Consider the following 20,336-nt stretch of genomic DNA (forward strand, 5'->3'; position numbering starts at 1 on the left):
CTTTTTTGTTTGAATTTAAAGACATTTGCAGTTAGTCTCTTATTTGAGTCTCTACTGTGTTGTTTTGACTTATCTACATACAGTGTTACATGGTGGTATGAGTAATGTTGAGGAGCACAAGTCAGTGTATTACAGAGAGGGCAGCATACAGGCCAGAGTTGGCTATGTGGAGGAAAGTGCACAGGTTTGTCGGGTATCATGTGGGCTGGAGTTGGATGCATGGAGGGTAGCGCACAGGCTAAACCCAAGCACAGTCCGGGAATGGAAGCTGGTGTCTTCCTCGTCCCTGTGACAGAGAGTGATGAACCATTAGTCTTGCATCAATACCAGGTAAGATAATGGAATCAATGACATCAGGTATAAATTGAGCATTACCTGTATGATAACCTAGTAAACCGCAGCTAGCATGAGTTCAGATAAGGAAGATCATATTTCATTGGCTTTTTTGAGGCACTGATATTCCAAGTGAACAGGAAAGTCCCACCAGTGACAGTTGAACTTTTAATACTAAGTGTACAGCATTGTGCTTGGGAAGAAAATAATGGGCTTCATAAATGGTGTCAACAGTTTAGGATAAAGTTGAAAGATCTTGGGGTATTAGTAAACTCTGCATTTAACATCTCCAGTTACTGTGGAGCAAACAACAAAGCCAATAGGTGCATGTACTTTACTAATATTCAACATTTTGAAAAGACAAATAATATTTCACTGGTTGAATTGATAAGGGAATATACATTTAAGATTAGTACTAAAAGTGGAAGTCACAAGACATTTTTCATGCCAAGGGATATTAGACTATAGAATGCATTATTATGATTGACTTATCTTCAATGGACAATCATGACAGGAGGGAACCGGATAAAGATTTAAAAATATTGAAAGATATGAGGAAAGAACATGGAAATGGGTAGATAACTAATATGAAGCTAGCACAGGCACAATATAGGCCATTTGGCCCATTGAAATTCCTATGATGTAAGTTGGAGGATGTCCTGCAAAAACCACAATGCTGCGATCAGGCTGCATCTTAAGTGGTGTGGCCAATTTCAATCACTGAGACGCAAGGGTGATCCTTAGTGCCAAAAGACTGAGTTTAGTGGAAAGATTGGAGAAACTTGGGATGTTAAACTTAAAGGAAGTGTCTGGGAGGACCTCGGAGACATACAAGATTATAAACAGTGTCAAAAAGTCCTTTCTAAAATTCTAGAACATTCAAACATGACACCAGCAAATAAGGAACATAAGTGTAAATAGGGCTTGGGGCCTGCATGTGGCCTATAGGTGGCAGAAGCATGGCTACACATAAACCTAAACACACCAGCAGCCACTGATAATTTGGTTCATTTCACTCATGCAAAATACTTTATAATTATGCCCTAGATGGCTGTGAATAATGGTGAAATACATCTACTAATATATTGTGTGTATATCCTTCTAGGGCAGTCCCTCTGAACTGATATACAGTATATATAATTATTAAGACATAGCATTCTGGTATATCATGGGATGGAGCTGAATGACATAGAAACATAGAAGATAGGAGCAGGAGTAGGCCATTCGGCCCTTCGAGCCTGCTCCGCCATTCAATGTGATCATGGCTGATCATCCAAATTCAGTACCCTGTCCCTGCCTTTTCCCCATATCCCTTGATCCCTTTAGCCTCAAGAAATATATCCAACTCTTTCTTGAATATATTTAATGAACTGGCCTCCACCGCCCTCTGTGGCAGAGAATTCCACAGGTTCACCACTCTCTGGGTGAAGAAATTCCTCCTCATTTCAGTCCTAAATGGCTTACCCCTTATCCTTAGACTATGACCCCTGGTTCTGGACTCCCCGGCCATCAGAAACATCCTTCCTGCATCTAGTCGGTCCAGACCTGACAGAATTTTATAGGTTTCGATGAGATCCCCTCTCAATCTTCTAAACTCCAGTGAGTATAAGCCCAATCGACACAATCTCTCCTCGTACGCCATTCCTGCCATCCCAGGTATCAGCCTGGTGAATCTTCGCTGCACTCCCTCCATGGCAAGAACGTCCTTCCTCAGGTAAGGTGACCAAAACTGCACACAATACTCAAGGTGTGGTCTCACCAAGGCCCTGTACAACTGTAGCAAGACATCCTTGTTCCTGTACTCGAACCCTCTTGCTATGAAGGCCAAAATACCATTTGCCTTCTTAACCGCCTGCTGCACCTGCATGCTTACCTTCAGCAACTGATGCACAAGGACACCCAGGTCTCTTTGCACTTCCCCTTCTCCCAATCTATTGCCATTCAAATAATCTGCCTTCCTGTTTTTGCCACCAAAGTGGATAACCTCACATTTATCCACATTATAGTGCATTTGCCATGTTTCTGCCCAATCACCCAACCTGTCCAAATCGTACTGGAGTTTCCCAACATCCTCCTCGCAGCTTACCCTCCACCCAGCTTTGTGTCGTCTGCAAATTTGGAGATATCCTCACCCATATCTATCTTACAATCACTGTGCCAGACATTCTCCAAAGGAAGGGAGAGCTGTTACAGGACTGCACCTATTAGCAGCTGGTTCAGCGGTGCATTGCACAGACATAATTTTTAGAACAGGGAAAGACCATTAGGCCCAACAAGTTTGTTTTGATTGCCTTCAACCTCACCCACCTACCTATCATATCCCTTCACTTTTTTTCAAAAACACATCCAATTGTCTTGAACTCATTTATAGTGTTTGCTTCAATGTCCTTCACAAAACTATTATCCATTGGGTTAAAGTGTTTAGCCTGACTTCTCTTATTTTTAACTTGAATTTGAACTCCTCATAGTGATCAATTTACCAAGATTAACTTTGTGAATCTTGACGATTTCAATTAGATCACTTCTAAGTCTCTTTCCAAGAAGAGCAATAACAACTTGCATTTATATAGCACCTTTAACACAGAAAAATGCCCCAAAGTGTTTCATAGGGGTAATCATGGAGAGTTCATATGGAAGTTGTCCTGTGTACCACCAAGGGGCAGTGTGTGAGGGAGAAGAGGGGGCCAAGAACAGATCCTTGGGGCACTTGGGAGGTAATATGCAGGGCCAAAAGAGAAGCTGTTGCTGGAGATGTTCTGGCTATAATTGGATAGTTAAGAGTGGAAGCAAGTGAGGGGAGTCCCACCAATGTAGGCAACAGAGGTGTTAGAGAAGGATGGTGTGGCCAACTTTATCAAAAGCTGCAGCGAGTTCAAGGAAGGATAATGCACCATAGTCACAATCACAGAGAATGTTAGAGCTGTTTTGGTGGCATAACAGAAAGAAAGACTTGCATTTATATAGTGCCTTTCACGACCACCTGACGTCTCAAAGCACTTTACAGCAAATGAAGTACTTTTGGAGTGTAGTCACTGTTATAATGTGGGAAACGTAGCAGCCAATTTGCACACAGCAAGTTCCCACAAACAGCAATGTGATAATGACCAGATAATCTGTTTTTGTTCTGTGGATTGAGGGATTAATATTGGCCAGGACACCGGGGATAACTTCCTTGTTCTTCAAAATAGTGCCTTGGGATCTTTTACGTCCACCTGAGAGAGCAGACGGGGCCTCGGTTTAACGTCGCATCCGAAAGACAGCACCTCTGACAGTGCAGCACTCCTTCAACACAGCACTGGAGTGTCAGCCTAGCTTTATGTGCACAAGTCTCTGGAGTGGGACTTGAACCCACAACCTTCTGACTCAGAGGCGAGTGTGCTACCCACTAAGCCACAGCTGACACTGGCAGGGACAGAAACCCGATTGGAGAGATTCAAAAAGGGAGTTGTAGAAGAGATGGACATAGATTTGGGAGGGGACAACATCTTTGAAGAGGAAAGGGAGGTTAGAGATGGGACTCTAGTTTGCAAGGACAGAAGAATTGAGTGGTCTTTTTTGATGAGCATGTAATGACGGTGGTTTTGAAAGAGAAAATATCAGAGGGGAAATTTACTCAGTCTGCTTTCTTTTAAAAAAACAAACACCCTCATAGAGTTTACTAATGAATTCTCATTTTACAGTGAAGAACTTTACTGAACAAATCTGAGGATGGAACTTCTATGAGTTGGCAGTATTTAAGGTTACAGTTGTAAAATGTTATGCAGGGGAGGGGCAACAAGAACTGCTTGACAAAATTTACTCATTTATTGGGCACTTTCCTGGGGAAAGTGGAAGATGGAGATTCTAGACCCTCAACAACACTTTTGACAAATGGCCAAATTATTTCCAAATTAGAAATTCTTGAGAAAATCCAACCTTTACTTTCTACACATCCAAAGAAACTTTCTGACTTTTTCTGCCCTCCTGCAAATGTTTCAATGAAAAACATTTTATCTGTCATCAATAAATACCATCTTATCTTAGATGGCAACAGTAACATTTATTGCCATAAGATAACTTTCATGTAACTATTGGCAACTATTTCCACTGGTCGGTGAGTGTATAACTAGAGGGCATCAATTTAAGATCATCACGAAAAAATAAAAGGGAGATGGGAGAATTTATTTTACGCAGAGTTGTTAGGACATGTAATGCCCTACCAAAAACAGTGGTGGAAGCAGAATCCATAATGGCTTTTAAAAGGGAAGTGGATAACTATTTGAAGAAAAAATATTGAAAGGGAAAGGAAATTAGTCTAAATAGATAGCTTTTTCACAGAGCCAGCATAGGGTGATGGCAGGGAATATGCATCCCTCAATCAACATCACTAAAACAGACGATCTGGTCTTTATCACATTGCTGTTTGTGGGTGCTTGCTGTGTGCTAATTGGTTGCCGCGTTTCCTACATTACAACAGTGACTACACTTCAAAAAGTACTTCATTGGCTGTAAAGCGCTTTGGGACTGCTGGTGGTGGTAAAAGGCGCGATATAAATGCAAGTCTTTCCTTCCTGCTCTCTACTGCAAAATTCTACCATTCTAAACAGTGAAATGTTAATGATCAAAAAGAATGAACCTGTGCAGGGAGACAGAGGAAAGGGAAGCAACGATAGAAGCAAAAGACAGGAAGGAGAAAAGCAAAAGTGGAAGGCAGAGAAATCAAGGGTGTAAATCAAACAGGGCCACAGTAAATAATAATTCTAAAAGGACTAAGAGTGTTAAAAAATCAAGCCTGAAGGCTTTGTGTCTTAATGCGAGGAGCATTCATAATAAGGTGGATGAATTAGCTGCACAAATAGATGTAAACAGATATGATATAATTGGGATTATGGAGACATGGCTCCAGGGTGACCAAGGCTGGGAATTCAACATCCAGGGGTATCCAATATTCAGGAAGGACAGGCAAAAAGGAAAAGGAGGTGGGTAGCATTGCTAGTTAAAGAGGAGATTAACACAATAGTAAGGAAGGATATTAGTTCTGATGATCTGGAATCTGTATGGGTAGAGCTGAGAAATACCATGGGGCAGAAAATGTTAGTGGGAGTTGTATATAGATCCCCAAACAGTAATGCTGAGGTTGGGGATAGCAGTAAATGGGAAATTAGAGACGTGTGCAATAAGGGCACAGCAGTTATCATGGGTGACTTTAATCTACATATAGATTGGGCTAACCAAATTAGTAACAATACTGTGGAGGAGGAATTCCTAGAGTGTATACGGGATGGTTTCCTGGACCAATATGTCGAGGAACCAACTAGAGATCAGGCCATCTTAGACTGGGTATTATGTAATGAGAAAGGATTGATTAGCAATCCTGTTGTGCGAGGCTCCTTGAGGAGGAGCGATCATAATATGATAGAATTCTTCATTAAGATGGAGAGTGAAGTAGTTGACTCAGAGACTAGGGTCCTGAATTTAAATAAAGGAAACTACGATGGTATGATGCGCGAGTTGGCTAGGATAGATTGAGAAACGTTACTTAAAGGGTTGACGGTGGATAGGCAATGGCAAACATTTAAAGATCACATGGATGAACTACACAATTTGTTCATCCCTGTCTGGCATAAAAATAAAACAAAAAAGGTGACTTAACCGTGGCTAACAAGGGAAATTAGGGATAGCCTAAGATCCAAGGAGAGGACATATAATTTGGCCAGAAAAAGCAGCAAACCTGAGGATTGGGAGCAGTTTAGGATTCAGCAAAGGAGGACAAAAGGATTAATTAAGAGGGGGGAAATAGAGTATGAGAGTAAGCTTGCAGGGAACATAAAAACTGACTGTAAAAGCTTCTATAGATATGTGAAGAGAAAAAGATTGGTGAAGTCAAGCATAGGTCCCTTGCAGTCAGAATCAGGGGAATTTATAATGGGGAACAAAGAAATGGCTGACCAATTAAATAGATACATTGGTTCTGTCTTCACAAAGGAGGACACAAATAATCTCCCAAAGATGTTGGGGAACATAGGGTCTAATGAGAGGGAGGAACTGAATGAAATCAGTATTTGTAGGGAAAATGTGTTAGGGAAATTGACGGGATTGAAGGCCGATAAATCCCCAGGGCCTGATAATCTACATCCTAGGGTACTTAAGGAAGTGGCCCTAGAAATAGTAGATGCATTGTGATATACCTATCAATTCATCCAATGAAAAGCGACGAGTTAAGAAAGTAACTATAGGTTTTTATTGGCTAAATAACAGAGCCCACCCTCGTGGGTGATCGGATCCAACAAGGAGGAATACCAGCCAGTCGACCACCTTTATACCTGGGCAGGTAGGTGGAGCCATGGGCGGAGTCAGCAGTGGTCAGCCCAGGTATAACAGCGTGACAAGAGGCGACCTCGTATAGTGATACAACAGTGTGAACAGTGATAACCATAGAGTAACGATATAACAGTGATAACTATAGTGTAACGATAGTGAACGACAAAAGTGTTTTACCACATTCACCCCTTGTTTAGATTTGAGTCCGGCGGGGTGATGTGTACTACCAGTTCTGGTATGTCAGTCTGTCCGGGGGCCTCGTAAGCCTTTCCGATCGTCGCAGCGGCAGTGTTGCATTCTCCGGTGGTGATGCTAGTGTCTGCGTGGTCGGCGAGGGCTCGTGGGGTTCCGGCATGCCGTCTACCTGAGCTGGAATCGGAGGGGGGGGTGGGGCGGGGTGAAGGAGGTGTCTCCGGAATGCCCGAGGGTGCGAGGTCTCGCAAGGAGACTGTGTCCTCCTGCCCGTCTGGGTATGCCACATAGGCGTACTGAGGGTTGGCGTGCAGGAGGTTCACCCTCTCGACCAGGGGGTCCGTTTTATGGGCCCTCACGTGCTTTCGCAGCAGGACGGGCCCCGGAGAGGTCAGCCAGGTTGGTAGTGTGGTTCCCGTAGTCGACTTCCTGGGGAAAACAAACATTCATTCATGGGGGGTGGCGTTAATGGCAGTGCAAAGTAGTGACCGGATGGAATGCAGCGCTGCCGGGAGGACTTCCTGCCAGCGGGAGGTTGGGAGGCCCTTAGACTTTAAGGCTAAGAGGACGGCCTTCCATTCAGTCGCGTTCTCTCTTTCCACCTGGCCGTTCCCTCGAGGGTTGTAGCTGGTGGTCCTGCTTGCAGCAATACCTCTTGCTAGTAGGAACTGGCGGAGTTCCTCGCTCATGAAGGAGGAGCCCCGGTCACTATGTATATAGTTTGGGAACCCGAACAAGGCGAAGAGGTCGTTCAGGCATTTAATGACCGTGGTACTGGTCATGTCTGGGCAGGGGAAGGCGAAGGGGAAACGGGAGTACTCATCAACAATGTTGAGGAAATACACATTACGGTCAGAGGACGGGAGGGGCCCCTTAAAATCGATGCTCAAGCGCTCGAAGGGGCGGGTGGCCTTGATCAGGCTTGCTCTGTCCGGCCTAAAGAAATGCGGTTTGCACTCGGCACAGGTCTGGCAGTTCCTGGTCATGGTCCTGACCTCCTCGATGGAGTAGGGCAGGTTGCGGGCCTTAATGAAGTGGTAAAGTCTGGTGACTCCGGGGTGGCAGAGGTCGTTGTGGAGGGTCTGGAGTCTATCAATTTGCGCGTTGGCGCATGTAATTCGTGATAGAGCATCAGGGGGTTCGTTCAGCTTACCTGGCCGGTACAAGATATCATAATCATAGGTGGAGAGTTCGATTCTCCACCTCAAGATCTTGTCGTTCTTGATTTTACCCCTCAGCTTATTATTAAACAAAGTTTAAAATTTTTATACTCCGTGCCCTTAACCGACAGGGTCATGACACAGTAGCCGCTGATGTCTGTGGCGTGGGACCTCGATGCCATCGAGATCCGGTTGCGCGTTGGCTGGACAGTGAGGGAGTAGTGGCTCACCGTGTCTGGGTGGATGAAACTCTCCGTGCTTCCGCTGTCGAACAGGCAGGTCGTGGCGCGGCCGTTTACTTTGATGTCCATCATGGACTTGGACAGGTGGTGCGGGCGGGCTTGGTCCAGTGTGACGGAGGCTAGTGTGTGGCTCAGCGAGCTGCCGTAGTCTGCGGGTGAGGCGGTGGTCGAGTCCGGAGGCGAGGTGGCGGTCGAGCGTGGAGGGTAAAATGGCGGCACCCACGAGGTTGGACAAAATGGCGGAGAAGATGGCTGCCCCCACAACTCACATGAGGCACTGCTGGTGTCGGTTGCCTGGATCAAAGATGGCCGCCCCATGACTCACACGTGGGGATGCTGGCATCTGTGCCTTGATGGAAGATGGCCGCCCCCACAACTCGCATGAGGCACTGCTGGCCTCTGTTGATCTCTGTTGGCCTCTGCAGGCCTTAGCAAAGTGGCCTTTCTTCAGGCAGCTTGAGCACGTCGCGTTTCTCGCTGGGCAGCGCGCCCTAGGATGTTTCGCCTGGCCGCAGAAGAAGCAGCCGGCGGCCCGATCGCGGGGGTCCGAAGTCGCAGCCGGTACCGGGGGTGGCGGTCCCGATCGGGTCCGGGACGCCGACGCAGAGGTAGGTCCCAGGGGCGGCGCTGCGAGAGGTATCGCGGTCGGGGTCGGTCCCGAGTCCCAGGGTCGCAAATTACTGTACCTGGAGTATGCCTCGAGGTCCCGATGGGCCACTTCTAGGGAGCGAGCGAGGGCTGCAGCTGTGTTCAGGTCAAGGTCCTTTGCTTCAAGAAGTCTTTGCAGTGCGTAGTCGGACCGCAGGCCTTTCACGAAGGCATCGCGGACATTATCTTCAGTATTTTCTGCCGCTGATACCGCTTTAAAGTCACAGTCCCTGCCGAGTGCTTGTAGTGCCCGTAAAAATTCATCTACCGACTCTCCTGGCTGTTGCGGGCGGGATCTTAGGAGGTGTCTGGCATACATGGAGTTTACCGGGCTCCGGTACTGTTCTTTCAGCAGGTTGATGGCGGCTTCATATGTTTTAAGGTCCCGGATGAGTGCCAATACTTTAGGGCTCACTTGGGCGGTCAGAACTCTTAGCATGGATTTCTGAGGCACGCCGGATTCTCCCAGGTAGGATTCGAAACAGCTCAGCCAGTGTTCGAAGTCGAGGGCTGAGTTTGCTGCCTGTGGGTTTAGATCCAGGTACGGTGGTCGGAGGGCTCGCAGCCAGGCTGGCTGCTGTGGCTGTTGTAGCTGGGCGTCTGGCTGGTCGCTTGGCTGGTCGTTTGACTGGTCGTTTGACTGCTCAGGTGTCGACATTTTAAAATTTAGCCAATAAAATTGATATACCTATCAATTCATCCAATGAAAAGCGACGAGTTAAGAAAGTAACTATAGGTTTTTATTGGCTAAATAACAGAGCCCACCCTCGTGGGTGATCGGATCCAACAAGGAGGAATACCAGCCAGTCGACCACCTTTATACCTGGGCAGGTAGGTGGAGCCACGGGCGGAGTCAGCAGTGGTCAGCCCAGGTATAACAGCGTGACAAGAGGCGACCTCGTATAGTGATACAACAGTGTGAACAGTGATAACCATAGAGTAACGATATAACAGTGATAACTATAGTGTAACGATAGTGAACGACAAAAGTGGTTTACCACAAATTGCTGGTCATCTTCCAAAATTCTATAGAATCTGGCACAGTTCCCATGGATTGGAGGGTAGCTAATGTAACCCCACTATTTAAAAAAGGTGGTAGAGAGAAAACGGGGAATTATCGACTGGTAAGCCTGACATCAGTAGTGGGGGAAATGCTAGAGTCTATTATGAAAGATGTAATAGCAGAGCACGTGGAAAACATTGACAGGATCGGACAAAGTCAACATGGATTTACAAAAGGTAAATAGTGCTTGACTAATCTGGAATTTTTTTGAGAATGTAACTGGTAGAATAGATAAGGGAGAACCAGTGGATGTGGTGTATTTGGACTTTCAGAAGGCTTTCGATAAGATCGCGCATAAGAGATTAGCGTGCAAAGTTAAAGCACATGGGATTGGGGGTAAGGTACTGACTTGGATAGAGAACTGGTTGGCAGACAGGAAGCAAAGAGTTGGAATAAATGGGTCTTTTTACCGAGTGGCAGGCAGTGACTAGTGGGGTACCGCAGGGATCGGTGCTGGGACCCCAGCTATTCACAATATATATTAATGATCTAGACGAGGGAACTAGATGTAATATCTCCAAGTTTGCGGATGACACAAAGCTGGGTGGCCGTGTGTGCTGTGAGGAGGATGCAGAGAAACTCCAGTATGATTTGGACAGGTTGGGTGATTGGGCAGATGCATGGCAGGTGCAGTATAATGTGGATAAATGAGAGGTTATCCACTTTGGCGGCAAAAACAGGAAGGCAGATTATTATCTGAATGGCAATAGATTGGGAGAAGGGGAGGTGCAACGAGACCTGGGTGTCCTTGTGCATCAGTCGCTGAAGGTAAGCATGCAGGTGCAGCAGGCGGTTAAGAAGGCAAATGGTATGTTGGCCTTCATAGCGAGAGGATTCAAGTACAGGAACAAGGATGTCTTGCTGCAGTTGTAACCTAAAAAAGGGTATCAGGACTGCCAAAAGGAAACAAACACTGCGGATAGAGGATCACTTCCGCAACAACTCGGACCCCCGGCGCATGTGGCAAGGCATCCAGTCCATCACTGACTACAAGGGCAAAAACACCAGTCCCCCGGTTAGCGATGCCTCCCTTCCGGAGGAGCTTAACAACTTCTACGCTCGCTTCGACAGGGACAACATGGAGCCGGCTACCAAAGCCTTGCCACCCCTGGAAGACCAGGTGCTCACTCTGTCGACCTCCGACGTAAGGGGTGTTCTACGCGGAGTGAACACACGAAAGGCTGCTGGACCGGATAGCATCCCTGGACGGGTACTCAAGGAATGTGCTGATCAGCTGGCTGATGTCTTCACCGCCATCTTCAATCTGTCATTGGCCCAGGCAGTAGTCCCTACATGCTTCAAGACCGCTACCATTATTCCTGTGCCAAAACAAACGGCTGTGACGTGCCTGAACGACTGTCGACCTGTCGCACTCACACCCATCATAATGAAGTGTTTCGAGAGACTGGTCTTAGCCCACATCAAAGCCAGTGTTCCTGCCTCCCTTGACCAACACCAGTTTGCCTATCGTGCAAACAGATCAACGGAGGATGCAATCACAACTGCTCTACACTCGGCACTGAATCACCTAGATGGTAAGGAGACCTACATCAGAATGCTGTTTATAGACTACAGCTCAGCATTCAACACTATCGTCCCCAACAAGCTGGCCACCAAACTTCAAACTCTTGGCCTGAACACTTCCCTCTACAACTGGACCCTGGACTTCCTAACAAACAGACCCCAGTCTGTCAAATTAGGTAACCACACCTCCCCCCCCGACCCTGAACACGGGGGCCCCACAAGGATGTGTGCTGAGCCCCCTCCTCTACTCCCTCTTCACCCACGACTGTGTGGCTGTTCATGGTTCCAACACCATCATCAAGTTTGCGGATGACACCACGGTAGTAGGCCAGATCACCAACAACGATGAGTCAGCCTACAGGGAGGAGGTCCAGCATCTCATGAAGTGGTGCGCCGATAACAACCTGGCCCTTAACACCAAGAAAACAAAAGAAATCATTGTGGACTTCAGGAAGTCCAAAGGCGGAAGTCACACCCCCATCCACATCAATGGGGCTGTGGTGGAGAGGGTGGACATCTTCAAGTTCCTCGGAGTCCACATCACGGAAGACCTCTCCTGGTCCCTCAACACCTCCTCTCTGGTGAAGAAGGCCCAGCAGCGCTTATATTTCTTAAGGAGGCTGAAGGGATGTAATCTGTCACCCCTGATCCTCTCTAACTTTTACCGCTGCACTATAGAGAGCATCCTGACAAACTGTATCACAGTATGGTATGGCAGCTGTAGCTACTATGACCGGAAAGCCCTGCAGCGGGTAGTTAAAACTGCCCAACGCATTACCGGCACCCGGCTACCGACCATAGAGCACATATACCAGAAACGCTGTCTACGGAGGTCACGGTCCATCATCAAAGACCCTACCCACCCCAGCCACAGTCTGTTCGCCCTCCTACCATCTGGGAGACGCTACAGATGCATTCGCACCCGTACGACCAGATTTAGGAACAGCTTCTTTCCCAGGGCTGTCATCCTACTGAACTCCACAAATAAACTCTAAAGCCTGCACATCTGCCAATGCACTTTATTATGGTCATATTTATGTTAATATACTACAAGCCAAATGTATGTTGAATGTTTAAATGTCTTAATCCAAATGTACACTCTCGGGAGCCGCAAGCCTACATTTCGTTGTACTGCACTTGTGCACTAACAATGACAATAAAAGTTGATTTGATTTGATTTGATTTGTACAGGGTCTTGGTGAGACCACACCTTGAGTATTGTGTGCAGTTTTGGTTGCCTTATCTGAGGATGTTCTTGCCATGGAGGGAGTGCAGCGAAGATTCACCAGACTGATACCTGGGATGGCAGGAATGACGTATGAGGAGAGATTGGGTCGATTGGGCTTATATTCGCTGGAGTTTAGACGAATGAGAGGGGATCTCATTGAAACTTATACAATTCTAACAGGACTAGACAGACTAGATGCAGAAAGGTTGCTCCCGATGGCGGTGGAGTCCAGAACTAGGAGCACAGTCTAAGGATAAGGGGTAAGGCATTTAGGACTGAGATGAGGAGGAATTTCTTCACCCAGAGAGTGGTGAATCTGTGGAATTCTCTACTACAGAAGGCAGTAGAGGCCAATTCATTAAATATATTCAAGAAGGAGTGAGATATATTTCTTAAGGCTAAAGGGATCAAAGGATATGGGGAGAAAGCAGGGACAAGGTACTGAATTTGGATGATCAGCCATGATCTCATTAAATGGCAGAGCAGGCTCGAGGGGCCGAATGGCCTACTCCTGCTCCTATCTTCTATGTTTCTATGACTGAGTGCCGCTTCTTAGTGAGGTACATATATTAAAAATGAATCACATTCCTTAAGCCAAAATATGAATCACTTAAAGTGAAAGACAGCTCTGAATCCCATACAGTGGCAAAAATGGACGAGTCCTCCGAGTCCACTGTGGAGGTCACTCCCTCCCAGCACGGGCCCATCTTGACTACTTTGCTTCCGCTCGACGATTCTTCCGAGTCCTCCCAAAGGCTTCGTTCCGCGGCAGGCGACCTGGGGGGTTGCCAAGAAAGTTAAAATAAAATTAAAAATCGCTAAGTATATCGTTTAAAGAACGCCAGTAATCAACATAATTTAAACACGGTAAAAGGAAGGACATGAGGTGAATAAAGACCGGAGAATATACGGTCCGAAATGGTGAATGGCGTCTGTTTGCAAATGTCAGAGGAGTAGGATTGCATTGAATGTTATTTTAATAGCTGCGGTTACTTTTTTTAAATTGCATATGTTTTAAATGACTTTGTTTTAAGGCTATGAGGAAAGAATAAGCACGCACAGATTGTTCATTGAAACAGAGGAGACGAAGGTGACCTACGAGAATTTTGCAACATTATGAAGGGAGAATTGATGCAAGCAAATTGTTTACAATGGCAAACTGTTTAAAAGTCAGGTAACATCATTTACAGAGTTTCCACTTTGGCCCAGTTGAAAACCAATTTTTTTTTGGTGGGGAGGAAGAGCATTAAAAAAAAAACTTGAGCAGGAGTAAATGTGAAATGTATCCGCTCATACAAACGTGTGAGGTGTGTCAGATTGTAGAGATTAGCGCAGCATTCTTCAAATGCGAGAGTCCCGTCTTGTGTCACATTCAGAAGATCTGCACGTACCATTCATTTAAACATCATCTGATTTAGCCAATCAAGCTTGTCCTTTTTGATTGACTAGTCCTACTTACTCATCAAAACCCTCCTTCCTCATCTTCCCAGAGAATGCAACTAGTTGCCTATTTAATGTATTTATACTCGTTTCAGTGGCCTTGCAATTTGGGTAAAATAGTTCTGTGTGAATTTTCTATTTACTCCAATAATTTTTTAATGATTAGCAGGGTCACACTTTAAACTAAAAGTCCAGTTTTTGGGGTTGGTACCCGATAATTCTGACAGTCCAAAACCAGACTGCAAAAATATGGTTTTCAGTTTTGAAGAATGCTGCGCTAATCTACAAATATTCCGAGCCATTCCTTTAACTCTCCCCTGGCTGTTTCCTTTCCGACTTCCTCATGAAGGAACGTTGATTTTTCCTAGGCTGCTGTTAGTTAAAGAAAGAAAGACTTGCATTTATATTGCGCCTTTCACAACCTCAGGATGTCCTAAAGTGCTTTACAGCCAATGAAGTACTTTTTTTTTTATTCGTTTACGGGATCAGGGTGTCGCTGGCAATGCCAGCATTTATTGCCTATCCCTAGTTGCCCTTGAGAAGGTGGTGGTGAGTCGCCTTCTTGAACCGCTGCAGCCAGTGTGGTGAAAGTACTCCCACAGTGCTGTTAGGGAGGGAGTTCCAGGATTTTGACTCCGTGACGATGAAGGATCGGCGATATACTTCTAAGTCAGGATGGTGTGTGACTTGGAGGAGAACTTGGAGGTGGTGGTGTTCCCATGCGCCTGCTGCCCTTGTCCTTCTAGTTGGAAGAGGTCGTGGGTTTGGGAGGTGCTGCCGAAGAAGCCTTGGCGAGTTGTTGCAGTGCATCTTGTAGATGGTACACACTGCAGCCACGGTGCGCCGGTGGTGGAGGGTGTGAATGTTTAAGATGGTGGATGGGGTGCCAATCAAGCGGGCTGCTTTGTCCTGGATTGTGTCAAGCTTCTTGAGTGTCGTTGGAGCTGCACTCATCCAGGCAAGTGGAGAGTATTCCATCACACTCCTTACTTGTGCCTTGTAGATGGTGGAAAGGCTTTGGGGAGTCGGAAGGTGAGACACTCGCTTCAGAATACCCAGCCTCTGACCTCTTGTTGCCACAGTATGTGGCTGGACCAGTTAAGTTTCTGGTTAATGTGACTCCCAGGATGTTGATAGTGGGGGATTTGGCGATGGTAATGCCATTGAATGTCAAGGGGCAATGGTTAGACTCTCGCTTGTTGGAGATAGTCATTACCTGGCAATTCTGTGGTGCGAATGTTACCTGCCACTTATCAGCCCAAGCCTGAACGTCCAGGTCTTGTTGCATGCGGGCATGGACTGCTTCATTATCTGTCGAGTTGCGAATGGCGCTGAGCACTGTGCATTCATCAGCGAACATCCCCATTTCTGACCTTATGTTGGAGGGAAGATAATTGATGAAGCAGCTGAAGGTGGTTGGGCCTAGGACACTGCCCTGAGGAACTCTTACAGCGGATGTCCTGGGGCTGTGATGATTGACCTTCAACCACCACAACCATCTTCCTTTGTGCTGGGTATGACTCCAGCCAGTGGAGCGTTTTCCCCCTGATTCCCATTGACTTCAGTTTTACTAGGGCTCCTTGATGCCAGACTCGGTCAAATGCTGCCTTGATGTCACCTCACCTCTGGAATTCAGCTCCTTTGTCCATGTTTGGACTAAGGCTGTAATGAGGTCAGGAGCTGAGTGGCCTTGGAACCCAAACTGGGCATCAGTGAGCAGGTTATTGGTGAGTAAGTGCCGCGTGATAGCACTGTCGATGACCCCGTCCATCACTTTGCTGATGATTGAGAGTAGACTGATGGGGCGGTAATTGGCCGGGTTGGATTTGTCCTTTTTGTGGACAGGACATACCTGGGCAGTTTTCCACATTGTCGGATAGATGCCATTGTTGTAGCTGTACTGGAACAGCTTGGCTAGAGGCGCGGCTAGTTCTGGAGCACAAGTCTCAGTCCAAGTTAGTCTTTTCCAGGATCCATTGAACTTTCTACCCTCTTCAGTATTTGCTTCTCGTGCAATCTGCAGAATCTTAAAGCTTAAAATTGGAGTCTCCCGATTTGCCTTGGCTTCTCACCAACTCTTTCAACCTTGGTGATTTACTGCACTATCAGGCATTGCCTTTCACAAGGCCAGAAGAATATCTTTATTTATTTCACTGCCAATTTGATTTGTGGAAGAACATGCATTTATACAGTGCCTCATCACAATTCTCAAAGCACTACAGGTACAATGAGTTACTTTGAAATGCAGTGACTGTTACGTTGGCGAACACGGCAGCCATTTTACCACCGTAATGGGAATGACCAATTGATCTAATTGTGGTGGTGTTGGTTGATGGAACAATGTTGGTCAGCATAGAGGGAGAAATGCTCTTCTTCAAATAGTGCCGTGGGATCTTTAATATCCACCAGAACAGGCAGAAGGGGCTTAAATTTAACCGTTGTGCGCAAATTGGCTTCTGCGCTTCTTACATTACAACAGTGACTACACTTCAAGAGAACTTAATTGGCTGTAAAGCACTTTGGGACATCCTGAGGTAATGAAAGGCGCTACACAAATGCAAGTCCTTTCTTTATCTCATCTGATGGTTGGTGCCTGACTGTGCAGCATTCCCTCAGTACAGCACTGAAGTGACAGCCTAGTTTGTGTGCTTTAATAACCATAGCCTTGATTTGGGCAATACAGTCCCCACCGCATATAGCGAGCGTGTTCGTACTCTCGTGATTTGCCTGCTATACGTGTTGGACGATTTATATGAATTTAGTTATGTTCAACATTTTTGTTTGCCCAAACTATTGAATGTAACAAGATTCCACTGTACTTGCAAATTCACTGTTTCATATTTCAAGGCAAGCTTCAATAAATCCCTTTTCCATTTAGATGGGATTAAGTTTACAAAGTAACTACTCACTGAACTGTTTGTTACTGCAGTCAGTGCAAACTGTAACCTGACTCTCCGAGGTTATTAAGTTGAATAGGTAATTGCCACTTCACGAGGTACGAGCTGCTCACTGAACACCTGTTTCTGCTCGAAATATTGCGCGCAGAACACGCTGTAAGCGGCAACTTTGTAACTGACAATAATAGTACAGGAAACTTTGTGCTATCTGGCACCGACGGGACCGAGCTGTTGCCGTCCCATCAAAACTGCCGGACAAACCAGCGCTAATGTTGAAACATATGGAGATTTTGAGCTCCGTATCTGGCAACAAACCCTGTGCTTCTAAACAGTCGGCCGTACCTTGCAAGCTGATATACCTATCAATTCATCCAATGAAAAGCGACGAGTTAAGAAAGTAACTATAGGTTTTTATTGGCTAAATAACAGAGCCCACCCTCGTGGGTGATCGGATACAACAAGGAGGAATGCCAGCCAGTCGACTACCTTTATACCTGGGCAGGTAGGTGGAGTCATGGGCGGAGTCAGCAGTGGTCAGCCCAGGTATAGCAGCGTGACAAGAGGCGACCTCGTATAGTGATACAACAGTGTGAACAGTGATAACCATAGAGTAACGATATAACAGTGATAACTATAGTGTAACGATAGTGAACGATAAAAGTGGTTTACCACATTCACCCCTTGTTTAGATTTGAGTCCGGCGGGATGAAGTGTACTACCAGTTCTGGTATGTCAGTCTGTCCGGAGGCCTCGTAAGCCTTTCTGATCGTCGCAGCGGCGGTGTTGCGTTATCCGGTGTTAATGCTGGTGTCTGTGTGGTCGGCAAAGGCTCGTGGGGTTCCGGCATGCCGTCTACCTGGTCTGGAATTGGGGGGGTGGTGGGGGGGTGGGTGAAGGTGGTGTCTCCGGAGTGCCCGAGGGTGCGAGGTCTCGTAAGGAGACTGTGTCCTCCCGCCCGTCTGGGTATGCCACATAGGCGTACTGGGGGTTGGCGTGCAGGAGGTCCACCCTCTTGACCAGGGGGTCCGTTTTATGGGCCCTCACGTGCTTTCGCAGCAAGACGGGCCCCGGAGAGGTCAGCCAGGTTGGTAGCGTGGTTCCCGTAGTCGACTTCCTGGGGAAAGCAAACATTCGTTCATGGGGGGTGGCGTTGATGGCAGTGCAAAGTAGTGACCGGGTGGAATGCAGCGCTGCCGGGAGGACTTCCTGCCAGCGGGAGGTTGGGAGGCCCTTAGACTTTAAGACCAAGAGGACGGCCTTCCATACCGTCGCGTTCTCTCTTTCTACCTGGCCGTTCCCTCGGGGGTTGTAGCTGGTGGTCCTGCTTGCAGCAATACCTCTCGCTAGTAGGAACTGACTGAGTTCCTCGCTCATGAAGGAGGAGCCCCGGTCACTATGTATATAGTTTGGGAACCCGAACAAGGCGAAGAGGTCGTTCAGGCATTTAATGACCGTGGTACTGGTCATGTCTGGGCAGGGGAAGGCAAAGGGGAAACGGGAGTACTCATCAACAATGTTGAGGAAGTACACATTACGGTCAGAGGACGGGAGTGGCCCCTTAAAGTCGATGCTCAGGCGCTCGAAGGGGCGGGTGGCCTTGATCAGGCTTGCTCTGTCCGGCCTAAAGAAGTGCGGTTTGCACTCAGCACAGGTCTGGCAGTTCCTGGTCATGGTCCTGACCTCCTCGATGGAGTAGGGCAGGTTGCGGGCCTTAATGAAGTGGTAAAGTCTGGTGACCCCGGGGTGGCAGAGGTCGTTGTGGAGGGTCTGAAGTCTATCACTTTGCGCGCTGGCGCATGTAATTCGTGACAGAGCATCGGGGGGTTCGTTCAGCTTACCTGGCCGGTACAAGATATCATAATCGTAGGTGGAGAGCTCGATTCTCCACCTCAAGATCTTGTCATTCTTGATTTTGCCCCTCAGCTTGTTACTAAACATAAAAGCGACCGAACGTTGGTCGGTAAGGAGGGTAAATCGTTTGCCTGCCAGGTAGTGCCTCCAGCGTCATACCGCCTCCACAATCGCCTGGGCCTCCTTCTCGACCGACAAGTGTCGGATCTCAGGGCCCTGTAGGGTCCTTGAGAAGAAGGCCACCGGTCTCCCCTCCTGGTTAAGGGTGGCGGCTAGGGCGAAGTCGGATGCATCGCTCTCCACTTGGAAGGGGATGGACCCATCCACTGCGTGCATAGTGGCCTTGGCAATGTCTCCCTTAATGAGGGAGAAGGCTGCGCACGCTTCCTCCGTAAGGGGGAAGGATGTGGACTTCATGAGGGGTCTGGCTTTGTCCGCATAATTGGGCACCCATTGGGCATAGTAGGCGAAGAGCCCCAGGGTTCTCTTCAGTGCCTTTGGACAGTGGGGGAGGGGTAGCTCCATGAGGGGGCGCATTCTTTCGGGGTCGGGGCCGATGACTCCGTTCTCTACTACACAGCCGAGGATGGCAAGGCGCGAGGTGTTAAACACACATTTATCCTTATTGTAGGTGAGGTTCAGCCGTTGGGCCGTACGGAGGAATCTCTCCAGATTAACATCGTGGTCCTGCCGGTCGCGGCTGCAGATGGTGACGTTATCTAGATAGGGGAACGTGGCGTGCAGCCCGTTCTGGTCAACCATCCGGTCCATCTCCCTTTGGAAGACCGAAACCCCGTTGGTGACGCCGAAGGGAACCCTAAGGAAGTGGTAGAGGCGGCCGTTCGCCTCGAAGGCTGTATACTGGCGGTCCTCAGGGCGGATAGGGAGTTGGTGATAGGCCGACTTAAGGTCGATGGTGGAGGCTACCCGGTACTGCGCAATCTGATTGACCATATCAGATATGCGGGGGAGGGGGTATGCGTCCAGCTGGGTGTACCTGTTTATGGTCTGGCTGTAGTCGATGACCAGGCGGTTTTTATTGCCGGTCTTAACGACCACGATCTGGGCACGCCAGGGGCTGGTGCTCCCCTCGATGATGCCCTCCTTCAGGAGACGCTGCACCTCAGAGCTAATGAAAGCTCTGTCCCCGGCGCTGTACCGCCCGCTCTTGGTAGCGACGGGTTTGCAGTCGGGGGTGAGGTTAGCGAACAGGGAAGGTGGCGGGACCTTGAGGGTGGATAGGCCGCAGGTGTTACGCGGTGGGCGGTTTAAAATCTGCTGGTTGTCGACTGTGAGTGGGGGGAGGGGTCCGCCGTATGCTAGCGTGACGCTTTGGAGGTGGGATTGGAAGTCTAGGCCTAGTAGGACGGCAGCGCATAGCTGGGGCAGGACGAGGAGTTTTAAAATTTTTATACTCCGTACCCTTAACCGACAGGGTCACAACAGAGTAGCCGCTGA

The 20,336-nt window shown here is 47.7% G+C and overlaps 1 protein-coding gene across 11 annotated transcripts in view; it reads left to right on the forward strand.

Annotated features, from left to right (window-relative positions):
* Nucleotides 1–13,429: 13,429 nt before the first annotated feature.
* Nucleotides 13,430–20,336, forward strand: part of hdhd2 (haloacid dehalogenase-like hydrolase domain containing 2) — a 36,087-nt gene continuing 29,180 nt past the window's right edge. For 2 of the 11 annotated variants that reach the window (XM_085975238.1, XM_085975245.1), the window contains exon 1: nt 13,431–13,576. In XM_085975238.1, coding sequence (XP_085831364.1) covers nt 13,572–13,576 — 5 coding nt within the window. In that variant the 5' untranslated portion in view covers nt 13,431–13,571. Of the gene's footprint in view, nt 13,612–13,724; nt 13,865–20,336 lie in introns of all 11 variants that reach the window. The other 9 variants (XR_015074922.1, XR_015074920.1, XM_085975229.1 and 6 more) reach the window with 8 other exon arrangements.

Source organism: Somniosus microcephalus, chromosome 2 (genome assembly GCF_052327205.1).
Source record: "Somniosus microcephalus isolate GS21.2 chromosome 2, FLI_Smic_1.0, whole genome shotgun sequence".
Classification (NCBI taxonomy): Eukaryota; Metazoa; Chordata; class Chondrichthyes; order Squaliformes; family Somniosidae; genus Somniosus; species Somniosus microcephalus.